This window comes from Nipponia nippon, unplaced genomic scaffold (assembly GCF_047370975.1).
Source record: "Nipponia nippon isolate SJK-2023a ecotype South Korea unplaced genomic scaffold, ASM4737097v1 scaffold_4, whole genome shotgun sequence".
NCBI lineage: Eukaryota > Metazoa > Chordata > Aves > Pelecaniformes > Threskiornithidae > Nipponia > Nipponia nippon.
In genome coordinates this window covers 18,429,342-18,442,463 of record NW_028262358.1, presented here as the reverse complement: position 1 = coordinate 18,442,463, position 13,122 = coordinate 18,429,342, and the positions used below count along the sequence as shown (strand labels likewise).

Below are 13,122 nucleotides of genomic sequence, written 5' to 3'. Positions count from 1 at the left end.
GCTCAGTGGAGACCCTAAGAGCACCTGGCATGGCAAGACTTACCTTCACACTTGTTGCTCAGGACAGGGTCAGAGCACACACACAGGTACTGTATAAGTACTAAGAGCAGCTAAGAATGGCCTCCGTTCTCCATGACTTCATGCGGTGTAAGGTTAGGTAAGGGGTTAGGTATACAGATAATTATAGATATAAATACAGATTTTTCAGGACCAAGCAAGTTGGAGCACCACTTCGCTGCAGCCTTTCGCACAGCAATAAGCAACTGTTGGAAGATGAAAGGCAAAGATGCTGCCCCTCCCTCTAAGTTGATTTACGTTTACAACCCCACAGGGCATGCCCTGAGGTCAGCCACATGCATGAAGCACAAGCATCTCCAGGTTCACAGAACAGCCTCAACTGATAGACACAAGTCTTTTAAGATATTTGCATTAGCCTTGCAAGTCAGCACACCTCAGACCCGAAACACAAGGACTGGCCATTATCTGGAAGGCTGACCATCCAACCCGCTTTGGCAGTAAGAACAAAGCCAGTATGTTTGGAAAGCATTTTCAAACTTTATTTACAACTGTCACAGTGACAAAAATGTAGTTTGAAAAAAATGCTAGCTTCTCCCTGAGGCTCAAAAAAGAATTACAGAAATATAGAATGTATATCATACAACAGGAGGAGTTTTACTGGAGTGCTTTGTTCTTTAGATACGTTCAACAACAAATAGAAATATACACAATACTTTCAAAAAAAGGATGCAGACAGAAATATGCAAGTCTTTAGGGCAGACAGCAGGTCTGAAGTCCAAGGATTGCCATCTCATTGCTGCCCACATGGTAATATCTTTCACATACAGCTTTGACTTGGTGGTGCAGATGGTAGAGACCAATAGAGAGTAACACCTAGAAATAAGACAACTGGCTGGTATGCAGGTGTACAAGCTCATTCCAGTAAGACAGCAAGACTAGAACAAGTGTTACAGATACAACAGCTGAATCCATCGCTAGAGAAAATGGTATCACCACATCACGACCATTTGGTGATCAACTGTCCACCAAGATGGGCAGGGAACATGTATGTATAACCAGGTCTGCGGTGCTGGACCAGAGACCAGCTGCAGTGTAGGAACACTGAATTTCTCCTGCTTTGTGCTAACTCATCTCCAAACTCCTATCTGTCTGAAACAGTTATGCAGAGCTGATAAATTATTGCCATTATGTTTAAACACAAGCAAGACAAGACTAAAACAATCCTGCCAATATGTTAAAAGCAGTTCCCAACCCCCACCAGCGTTTAACTACTCATGAGGTATTAAAAATACAAATACACACATGTCCAAATAGATTTTAAAAATGGAACCGGTTATAAGCAAAGGGGGGTGGCATTGGGTTTATTATGAAAGTTTGGTTAAGGCCTTGACATTTTTTTTTCTCTTCCATGACCCCAAATTTGGTTTAGGTGGTAACTGTTCTCATCCTGTCCCCAAGATCGACTGGCTCCCAAGCTGGTCCCCAAAGGTGTGAGATCATTACTTTCCAGGAAAGCAGCGGGTTACCCTGTCTGGCAGCAGACTGGCCTCCTCCCCAAACAGAGACAGATGACTTCTCCTTGGAGCAGGATATGGCGAAGAGGACACAACCACACACTGCACTTCATTAAACACCCATGAACATTTCACCCTTGCCATGAAGCAGAAACACATCTTGTCTCAAGACACCCGGGCTAGTCCTGTCCCTGCAAGCCCCCTTCTCCCACTGGTGGTCCACACTAGATCTGGTGTTTCGTCTTTGGATTACCTCCAGGTCTGGCAGTACTCCCCACCACAGCCTGTCCTGCCCTGCCAGGGCTCTGAGGACGCCCTGCAGTGCAAAGCTGGAGGAGATCCCCCACCCCAGCCCTCACAAGCCCATTGACCAGTGAGTTAGAGACATGAAACCCTATGGCCTCAAGGACACCAAGGTAAGGAGGCGTAATCCCCAGCCCCTGGCTTTGGGCACTGTACAAGATGAGACCAACCATAGCAGCCTCAGCAAACAGGAGAAAAAAATCCGAGGTGTTCAAACCTACACAAGCTCTTGCTGCAGACAGAAGCATCTTTACATCTGATGTGCATTACCTCATGCAACCACCTGCAAGATAAACTAGGGCCTTGCAGTAGAGATGACAAGCAGCAGCCTAACATTATCCTGCAAATACAGCTGTTCAGCATTGAAGGGTCTAAAGGCAAAGAGAGGGGGAGAAAACAGCTTTGGGAAAAGTGGCTGGAAAACAGGCGCAAGAGCAAGAAACCCAACTACTCCTACGGACGCTCACGTTACCCTAGGAGGTGCTGAACCGGGGAGAGCTACAGGCCCCTCGTCAGTAGAGCATTTAGCCATTCTTTGCTACGGACACCCTTCCACCCCCCGACACACAAAATGGAAGCTGTAAGAAAGGCAAATCTGAGAGATGACGGCTCTGTTCTCACGCTTTTAGCTGGAGGCAGCTCCCGGCCAAACGCTGCCGCCTCTGACTTTCCTCCCCCTCCCCAAGCTCCCCCCTCCAGCGGTCCTCGCGTGGTCACCCTTTGCCATGTGCTTGGAATTTCACTGCTGCCTCCGCCTCGGAAAAATACAGATAGTGATCTCGAGAACAGCAAACATTTCTCTGCGTTACTTCCTTCCTTCCTCAGGAGGTCTGGTGACACCGAGGGCTTCAGTTCTCAATACAGAGAATACAAAAAAACTAAGATCTCGCAGGTGCAAAATTGAACTTGTCTTTTTTTTTTAAAAAGACTTTCAAAAGAAGTGTGGCTCTTCCTTCAGAAGGGTGCAGTCCCTTGCCTTTCCTCAGATACCATTTATTGCTCCTTGTTGTCCTTCTTTGCATCTTCACAGTTTTCTTCCTCCTCTTCCTCCTCCTCCTGCACGAGGAACTCTTCGGGTGGCCATCTCAGCTCACCGCTCTCCACGTCACCCTCCGTTGGCTCCACCACGATTGAGGGCAGGCGGTCCTTCAGCTTACAGTAACGGTCGAAGTCTGAGGGATCAGGGAAGATCTGAAAGAGCCAAGAAACAGTCTGTGAGAGGGGCTGCATTCAAGCAGTCTTAGCCAAAACCCAGCTCTCGAGACACTTGGGTCTTCAGGGCAGACTAGGCTGGACGCAGAGTAAACCACGGAGTGACAGGAAGACTCTTGAACTCCTAAATAAGCTTCTCTAATCTGAGTATTGGAAATCAGCGCTGCCCAAGAGGCTTCCAAAGCACATGCTTGCTTGGATAGTGCTCAAAGAGGCATCTGCCCTTTCGGATATTTATCCAAACGCCTCACCCCCACTGCTTTTGCATTAATGCTCATGAGTTTGCACACTGAGCTATCTCAATCAGAGAATCTGAGAGCTCATTTCCTGCTGCTGGTCAAGCTACACACAAGAACAGGCTTGTGCTCCAGGCTCTGCTGCTAGAACAGAGAGGAGGCATGTGGCAACCCAGTGCTAGAGCGGTCCAGACCCTTGCAGCAAGGGCCTGCATCTGGTATCACTCCAGGGCCACAGTACCAGAACAAAAGAGAAGTTCAACTGCATTTCAGAGATAATTTTGGCAGTGTCCTGCATGCTACAGCTACCATGCATCAGCAGTAAAACTCAGCAGGAGGATGCTCATTTTGTGGAAGGGTTGGAGACTGGCCCATATTTCCTAGGGCAGGAGGTGCTGGTGGCGTAGTCAGCAAGTATGTACCCTGGTGCAAAGAATACGAGGACCCCCTTATCTCCAGCCCCACAAGGTGCACCGAGCAGTACCCTACCCCTTCCCTCCCACCCATAGCTCACCACATGGGTACACAGCAGCAGCATCAGGGCCTAAACTTGCCAGCAGCGCCGCTGGGATGCATGCTTTGATCCTACTAGGAACCAAGGCAAAGCCACAGGTACAGGAAAAACTGCCAGTGCAGCGTTAGCAGGTCTGCATGACTGAATTGCAGCGTGAACAGAAAAGGTTGCTGTTACTTATAGGGATGCCCTACTCGGGGAACAGCTTCAAACCCCAGCTCATCCAGAAGAGAACTGCTGGGTGACAAGAACCAGTTGTCATATCAGATGCCCTGGTTGGTAACCAGAAGATTAAACAATTACCACCTGTTTATTTTTAAAAAATTTTTATCAGAGCACCCATTTCACATTACAGTCACATTTAAACACCCCAAAGAAGATAATGACAAAATAGTTTTTCCCCTCCAGGTTGTAGATGAGGTGAGGAGTCAGGCACTGCACTTTGAACACCAGCTGCATTCAAGCAAGCTGTCAGAGCATCCTTGCAGGGAACAGCACTGTAGACCTCAGACAGGCACAGTGCTCACGGGTGGCTCAGTTTGAGAGCAAGATCTCATCTGCTTTGATCTTTGTGGTTCCATTTACAAAAGCAGGTTCTCCATCCAGGAGCCCTGAGCATTAACCACAAAGCATCATACTCCTCATGCCAGTCATGCAGGCACCCACCACCTTGGGAAATCCTGGCCCAAACCCCAAAATGAAGCATCATCCTATCAACAACTTCTTCTTACCAACCCGAGAAAGCCATCAGGTTGCTACTTAATGCAAAGTCAGGCAAGGTAACTTTGGGAGGGGGTGCTTGGGCAAGCAACTCGGTGTGAAGGTAACACACAACAGGAGGGCTCTTTGCAGCCATCTGGTCCTGGGGACAGTTGTGCAGGACCCCAGCTCCCACTACGGCACCCACCATCCATATGCTTTCCAAGTACACCAGACTGAGGTCTTTGAACACAGCCACGTTAACATGGGCACTGCAGTATGAGCTACTTGCTATTAGTCACTCCCAGCACAAGTGAGACAGTAACTGTTTCTTGGAGCTTTGCGGCTTCTGCTTGGCCAAACAAAGGCAGTTTCAGACACACGGTGCACTACTGGAAGTACAGGCAGTGGCTCTTAAGCATCCACTTGTTATCTAAACTCAGGATAAGAAAAAAATACCCTTGACATTACATGGTTTAGAAGGTTGCAATGGAAAAAGAAGTGTGGTTCAGGAGGTTACATAAGCTGAAAATGTCATGAAAATAGCCTCCTGTGCAAGAAAAATAGGAGTATAATAATTAAACTAACCTTTGGCTGCTATCATTTTAAGCACATTAGGTCAAATTGGAGCAATTTCTTTGAAAATAGCCTGCCAGATTTTTTTTCCAGAAACTAAGTAGTAGTCATTTCCTTACAAACAAATATCCCCGAAGTGTGGTGTGCAGCTTTTTTAATAAAAAAAACCCTAGCACAATCTTATCTCAAACAGCTGCAGGACAGGCCGAACCCAAGAAGGTCAGGATTTTTTCCACTAAGTCATGCTTTTTAATCGTCGAGGCAGCACGAAGTGAGATGTTGCAACTGCACTTTCAAGGGGTGTGGACAGTCAATGGAAAAAATACACAAAGGCAGATTTCCTCGCATGCGATGAGCAGGGTGACACGGCAGGCTGAGCACAGGGACCAAAAGAAAAAGGGTTTCAGATTAAGACTCTGTTTACACATCTGGGGAAGCCGGGTGGAAAAATAACCCCAACCAGCTTCCCCACTCACTCCAAAATAAGCTGTGTTGCCAAGCTCTTTATAAAAAGATAAGCAAGCACCAGCTTTCTGCTGTCCCACACCAGTAATGTCATGCTGCATTTGTTGGTCCCATATGCCTAATCTGGTCCCACTCCAGATTTAGACAATGGGAAGAAAAAAAAAAACCAACTCTCAAACTTGCAGCAAGGTCCCCGCCAGGAATACAGCAGCTCAGCTCTGACCTGCGAGCTCTGCACCCTTTTGCACAGCAGCCAGGACAGCTTGTCTAGCAAAACCTGCCTACGAGCCCTTCTGCTCGTGTCACTTGGCTCAGCCATGTGGGAGGGAGACTTTGCATCTCCCCACCACACAAAGAGCACAGCAGCAACGGGCTAACTTCTCCCCCTCATTCATCAGAGGGAGCCACGTTGCACACAGCTGAAGCAGATGCCTACTTCTGGCTGATCTGGTCACTTGATGAGGGACAAATGACAACCACCAACTGGTTGTGAAGGCTACCTAAAAGCAAGTTTAGCAGCAATTCAAAGGTATCTTCCTCCACCTTACTTGCATGACACAGCACGAGGGACTGCAATTGCTTCTGCAGAGCCCCCCCGCTTCTGTAGCTGAGCCCCAACTCCCAGCCCACAAAGAGACACATCCAACACCTTTAGAGCCCACACAGGACACGTATATTGCTTCTTACGCTACTCAACATAGCTTCTTGCTCACAGTAAGACTAATTTTCACAGGTCTCTCCAGATTATGTTTTGGGAACTGCTCTCCTCATACAAATCAGCACATACAAATCGACCGAACTCTTGCCTTGCAGCTAGAAAAGGCAGTGAAAAGCAGAACTTGAAATTAAAGCCTGAAATGATTTTAGAAAGATCATGTTTGCCTCTGTTTCAGATGATCTAGCTCTACTATCCTTGAATGAAGTCTTGGCAACAAGAATGGAAAGTTTTCATTGCCCTGGGGAGGCTCATACCCTCTCTCAGCATTCACAGGGATGGAGAAACACCAAAAGCAGGAGAGATGTCAGACAATTAAGAGCATTAGCTCAGAGCTACCATAATCCAAGTGACACTTGTAAATTTAAAACAACTTCCACATGTCTACTCCATACCAACACCCATAGTTAAAATGTTTGTCTCCCCTCCCATGGGGCTGAAAACTATTTCAATTATATTACAGGGAGACTAAGGTAATGAGATCTTTCCAAATTAAGTTACTGTTTTGGGGGAAAGCTTTGCTTCATTGGAATGCTATACAAGACTGGAAAGTCTGCACTGAGAGGCATTCCACTTCAGGTATAGGATGCATCCCGATGTACGCATATCACTCATCCTCCCAGTACTAAACAGCTAAGGTTTGTGCCTCTTCAGCTGTATCATGTCAATATTCCAAATCAGCATTTAAGTTCTTGAAATAAAACTTTACTGCCTTGAGAAGCATGGCAAGCTCATTTCAGGAAATATTTAAATCAGCTCTCAGTGTCCTCTTCGGAGGAATTTTTCAGCTATAAGAAGCAGTGCTAACACACACATTTACTCATACAGTAGTCATGACTCGAAATTGAGCTCCATCTAGTATGCACACAGCAGCCTGTGACTCAGGTTTATGAACTGTGACAACTCCCCATTCACAGACAGATTGCCCTATCTTGGGGGACAGTGGCTGGGGAACTTCATACAGCATAAAAATTTTCCAGAGTAACAAGGCATCAAGTAGGGAGGAAAAAACATGCACTGAGATGTTCTGATTAGCTGCTGTCTTCAGTTTGCATTTCAGTGGAACACTTTTTTGCATAGCATAGCTGCGAACATGATTAGTTTTGGCTCCATTTATCCCATATCCTGCTTCTGCCCTCATTTAAGGTCCCAGAACCTGGAATACACATTGACTCAGCCTATACTCTAGTAACCATGCATCGGATGTGCTATGTGAACAAGTTATCCTAAACTCACTTGCTATCACCACTTTTTTGCAGCCCAGTCTCAACATCTTCCGCAGTAGCAAGCGCCAGCTCTTAATAGAGGACTTCCCCTGTACAGACATCAAGGCTGTACAGACATGAAGTACCTTGCAAGCAAACAAGACAATCATGGCAGAAACTCAATTTCCACCCTTTGCCATCAGCCCCTGGGTCAGTAGCATGTTGGTCCCTCAGTTTAGTTGGTGGGATGCAGCAGATGCAGCCCAAACCCCTCAGCACCAAGCATCACGGCTTCCTAAGAAAGCCAGTGCTTCACTGGTGCTGGTGAAGAGGCGTTGCCTTCACAAAAAATTATTTCCCCACCAAAACAGATGACCCAAGCTTTCGCCATAGACACTGGATGGAGCGTTAAGCCTATTTACCTAAATTCAGTCAGTCTGACGTGATTCACAGCTAGCTGTGGCTGTGATTAACCTCGACAGATCCCAGCATGATGCGATCATGACTTAAAGAGCTCAAGCTCCCCATGACAACCAAACCCCAGCTGATGGCATCAGGCAAGCTCAGCCTCCGGATGCCAATCTCCTAAAAGGGAGCCTAGGGTCCCACAGGACCAGCGAGCCGGCCAGACAGCCAATCTGCAGCCAAGTACACCGCTCAGGACACAGCATTTGCTCAAAATAAACACTTTGGGCATCAAAGTGTTTTCAGTTGTGCTCAGAGCCCACTCCACTTCCAAGAAGCAAGGCAGGATCCAGGTCAAGGCACTGTTTTGACAACAGCTCCGCGAAATGATTAGTTCAGCCTCGGTTTCAGCAGCATCATTCGTGCTGCTGTGAGACGGCATCAGAGGACAAGGTGGCAGAGTGCTGATGAGGCTTTTCGGAGAACGTGTATATCTAGGGGCTGGAAAATAGCAAATAGTACAGTAGCCCCGACTGGCAGTGAAAAAGGCCCGGCTCGCTGGAGACTGCGAGGCAGGAAGCGCACGAAGCCCTCCATAGGCACATCTGTTTGTAGCAGGGGCATCTTGAGCCATCAGCTGCATTTCAACACGTTTTTTGTTTAGTAAGTCCCATGGGAATTATGGGACATCTATTAAAGATCCAGAAATAGCTCTTCACTGCAGGCACAAGACCCAGCATGACATCATCTCTTCAGCTGCATCTTCTGTTTTGTCTGTGCCACCCTGCTCTGAGACTCATGCCCCGATTTCACCATTCACTTCTGCTCCGGCCCTTTAAATCTGTTGGCTGAACCATCTTCAGGGGGCTCAGAGAGCAGCTTTCCATCACAAATACAGTAATAAAACTGCTTCACATAGAAAGGTTTCAAAATTAGCACGTGAGCTCACAAGCATCGTGTGTTAACTGGAAAAAGGCATTTCTATGCCGAGAAAGCACATTTTACAAGCGAAGCCACAAATTACTAAACCCACACAGGCAACTCAGTTATCACTGATATGACTTCTGCAGTCTGAGTTTTCACATCATTGCTTAAAGAGCAGCGATGGCCAGCCCACCGACCGCCCAGAAGCTTCACCAGTGAGGTGCATGCTTTCAGCTGATGTCTAGACAGACAGATACTCCAGAGCATGAGCAGAGGGCAAGGGGGTGGAGGAGGCCAAAGGAAAAAGTCAACAAGCCAAGTTCCCTCCATAACCAGCGAGACAGACAGGAGCCCTGAAGTTCAGTGAACTCCATGGGACAGAGGAATCAGATTGCTGAAGTTTATACTCTGTATGAGTTTGTTTCCTCAGCTTATTTCCAAGTAAAGGCAAAAATACTTTGAAACAGTACTGTTGGTTGGACAAGTCTGTCTGCAGCAAACACTGATGTGCTTGACAGTTCCAGCAAAGCTGCTGTACCATCTCCCCTGGTCCAGACAGTTTCATGCCTGCATCTGGTGGGAGAAGCAGCCCCCAGGCTCCTGGCTAGGATCCTACAGACCAACTCCCAGGCAGTCCTCGCTCTACACAGCCCAAAGGGGGACATTTTAAACCTCATTTTGAGGTCATCTCTGCAGTAAAATAAATACAAGTTCTACTACTAGAACAAGAGAAACTTTTGAAGCTAAAAGCTTGCCTCTCTCAGTTCTGGCTCCACTTTTTTCTTGCCTCTCAGCGCCAGCCAAGGGCTGTTCCACTCACTCGTGAGTGCCCAGCTCTGCAGATGAGTGGAGGAAGATGTTGCAGCGTAGAACAACAAGCCTCAGTGTAGGAGCAGTCATGCTCCATTAGCCCTGTCTAGTTTTAAGTTATTGCACTACAGCCCTCAGACTAGCATACAATTTTCCATGTACCAAACTCTCTCCATCAGCAAGATGAAGCACAAAGTGCCAAAGTCTGAGGTAGAACAAAGAGTTCACGGTGCGATCTGTATCAGATTTGTCCTTGCTATTCCAACTTGATTTTTCAATCCTTTAAGGATGCTTTCAGCTTACCTTGATGTACACTGTGACATTCTCAGCCTAGCAGCCAGAGGAGGAAGGCTGGAGCCTGCTCCCCAATCCTCTTTACACTAACCTGATTTAGAGGCAGACCTCATACACAGCCCACACACCACTCGTGCCCCATCAGGATCTTCCATGTCAACACCTCAACCCTTTCTGTCATCAGTTCAGCTGACAACAAAGTACCAGCAGGCAGCTCCCAGCTCTTGCAGGCATTTGAAAAAAGTCATCTATGACTAGACCACTACAGAGGAGAGATCCAGGATGCATAAACCCTGCATAGATATGAGTCGTCAGCATTTATGACTCACACCCCTTCAGGTTCAGATGATCCAACTCAAAACCAAACAGGCCTGTTCCCCAGTTGGCCCAAGCAGACTTATCAAGGTCATGAGCACTTGGGGAAAAACCTCACTGAAGCAATCATTAGAAGAAGCAGGGCACCTAGATTCTGCCTCTCGCTGGAAAATTTGGATAGGTAGAAGCATTTGACCTGACCGGGTTAAGCCTCTTCATATGGTGACCCATAAAGACAACGGAACATCCCAGGCAGGCTAGTTTGATTGCTTCAGGTTCATAACCATTCTCATTGCTGTACACTCCCTCTATAGGAGGGGAAAGAGAGTCCCTAAGCTTTCCACTAACTCAAGCACTGAAGCACAGCACAGCTATTTCCACACACAGGCAATAAACCAAACAACTTGTCCTATCCAGATCCAGAATTCTGACAAAAAAGCAACGCATCCCCTTTTCCTCCCACAGCTTTGGCTTCTGCTGGAGGCCTCAGCTGTAGCCCAAAGTTCAGTTGATTTCATGCTTCAGTGCACTGTTACTGCCTTGTAGCTCATTTTTCAGACATAAATATGCAAGCATACAACAGCACACCTCATTTGAATGCACGCTAAGAGCAACTGCCTCTGTGCAGGTTGTGTAACATCTGCAAAGGAAGAACCCTGCATCAGGATCTGCCATTAAGAGTCACCCGATGCATGGACCAGATGCAAGTCATCTGCGTGCACTCAGCGCCTCTGTTAAATCTCATCAACAAGTCTCCTGGAAGAGTGGGAAAACATGGATCTAGTAGGTAGGCTAAGATGCACAACTTGTCCTTTGATTAACTATAAGCCAGGAAATGAAAGGGATATTGAGACTAAAGGATTAAGGCTCAAGCTAGTTTCTAAGACCACCTCTTCACCCCGGTCATTGATCTAGAGGTTGATAGCTAATTACATTGTTCACAACTTTCAGAACAAATGCAGCTCATGCCTTCAGGTACCGGTTTCCCCAGTGACATTTCAAGGTTTGTTTAGGCTGTCCCTGGCCTCACTGAAGCTGTTAACCCACTCAAACAGGCCCACCAGTCAGGAAAACCAAGAAATAGATTAAAAAATTTAAGCGCATTATAAACACGACCCTCCTGCTCTAGGCAGATGATTTGTATGCTGCGTTACAAAGAGATCCCAGAGTCCTCTCAGCCCGGCAAGTGGGGCGAATCCTTCTTTAACGCATCTCCCCACCTCCCACTGAGCCCCCACAAGCGCTGAATGAGCGGGGGCTCGATGGCTTCAGAAAAAACCAAGTCCTTTGCCAGTCCGGTCTGATACCAAGTGATATTTCAGACAACCAGCTCCTGCCAAGCAAGCATTCCAGTCTGTTGACTAGTTCTCACTACAGCAAGACCTGCTATTAGGTCAGGCTATGGAAAGGTACATTAGACTGAGTTTGCAGTCCAGCCCAGGCAATTCCTTAGGGGATTACTGCCCAAGCAGCCAGCAAAGCACTTACCTGATACGACAAGCCATCCTTGCGGGGGCTTAGCCCGATCTCATCCATAGTTGGGGTGTTCATCATCACTTCAGTCATTTCAGCTGATCTCAGATAATCAGGGCTAGAAACAAAAGACAGCATTCAAATCATCTGAGGGGGCTCCAGAAGGGCTGAGCAAGATTTAAGTAGCATCGGGAAAGAAAAGCAGGCAGCGGAGGCTGTCGGCAGTCTATTTCTGGTCCCTTCCTTCCTGCCCTCCCTTGGAAGGGGGTGGAAAGAGCCGGTGAACCGGCGCTACAGCCCCTGCCCCCGGGGAGCAGCCCCCCGCCGCCCTGCCCGGGAGCGCGGCCCCCCGCCGCCTCGGGAGGCTTCAGCAGCAGCGCCTGGCTCCTCGCTCCGCTTCCCCCAGCTCTGCCCCCTAAGGGGGGAAAGTAAAAAAACACAGTAAATAAGTGCAAGCGCTGGGGGTTTTGTTCTCTTTTTTTTTTTAAGCTGGTGTGCTTTAGCTCCTGCTGACTTATTTTACAACCTCAGGGACTTCCAAACCAGCGGAGCGCACGGCGCCAATTCCAGCTCTACTTTTGCAGCCTTAATGGCATTTCCAGCTCGAGAAAGTGAATCCCCGCAGTTCGCCGCTCCTCTCTTGCGGCTCATCCCGCTATTGCTCGGCTCGCGCCGCCGCTGCCAGCCTCTTCTCCCCCACAGCTTTCGGCAGAATCACGTCGCGGGGCTCCACGCCGCCCCGCGGCATCGCCTCCTCCCGGGGCACACGGCTGAAGCCCCGGCAGACTCCGCTTCAAGCCACCCACGGCCACAGCGGCGAGCGACCCGCCGGCGTAGAGCCGCCTCCTCCCGCCCGTGGGCCGCGACCCCCCCTCCCCACTCACCAGGGCAGGGGACACAGCACAGACATGAAGTCCCGGCGGAGGCTGCCCCGCGCCCTCGGGGGTGGGGGGGTGGCGGGAGGGGGCACCCAGGCGCTGCCCCACAAGCGGAGCGGCGGAGCGGCACCGGCGGACGCTGCGGGACGCTGCTGCGCTGCCCGGGACCCCCGACCCCGCGCCGCTGCCGCTGCCGCCGCCGCCTCCCGTCTGAACCCCGCAGCCCCCGCCGCGACGCCTTAAATGGCCCCGGGGGGCGGGGCCCGGCCCGCGGCCCCGCCCCTCTGTTTGACGTCAACATTTTCATGAATGGCTTCGGCTCGCGAGCGGGAGGCGGTGGCGGGCCCGGCCCGGCCCGGTCCGGCCCTTTCCCTTCATTATTTTTCACGGTGGCTGTGCGGGCCGAGGTGGGGGGCGGCCCCCAGGACCGCTGCCGGCCGGCCGGAGCGAGGATGCACCCAGCATCACCCGGGCCGGGGCCGGGTTTCATCTGCGGGAGAAGAAACCCCCTTCGTGGGGGTGATGGCGGGGGGGAGGCCGGGGACAGGCTCCTGGCCCTCGGAAGT

At 49.3% G+C, this 13,122-nt stretch overlaps 1 protein-coding gene across 1 annotated transcript; it reads right to left on the bottom strand.

The window, feature by feature from the left end:
- Positions 1–531: 531 nt before the first annotated feature.
- On the bottom strand, positions 532–12,769 carry LBH (LBH regulator of Wnt signaling pathway). Its single transcript, XM_087776453.1, has 3 exons — positions 12,563–12,769; positions 11,694–11,796; positions 532–3,026 (listed from the first exon to the last, which is right to left on the bottom strand). The coding sequence occupies exons 1-3, from the start codon at positions 12,586–12,588 to the stop codon at positions 2,829–2,831; spliced, it is 327 nt and encodes a 108-aa protein (XP_087632579.1). The 5' UTR covers positions 12,589–12,769; the 3' UTR covers positions 532–2,828.
- Between the last annotated feature and the right edge of the window lie 353 nt (positions 12,770–13,122).

Excerpts from the sequence above, each read along its gene's own strand:
- LBH (XM_087776453.1), bottom strand. The coding sequence starts at position 12,588 with ATGTCTGTGCTGTGTCCCCTGCCCTG. Across the intron at positions 11,797-12,562 it reads GTGCTGTGTCCCCTGCCCTG|CCCTGATTATCTGAGATCAG; the intron begins GTGAGTGGGGAG and ends TTTTGTTTCTAG. Across the intron at positions 3,027-11,693 it reads AGGATGGCTTGTCGTATCAG|ATCTTCCCTGATCCCTCAGA; the intron begins GTAAGTGCTTTG and ends TGGCTCTTTCAG.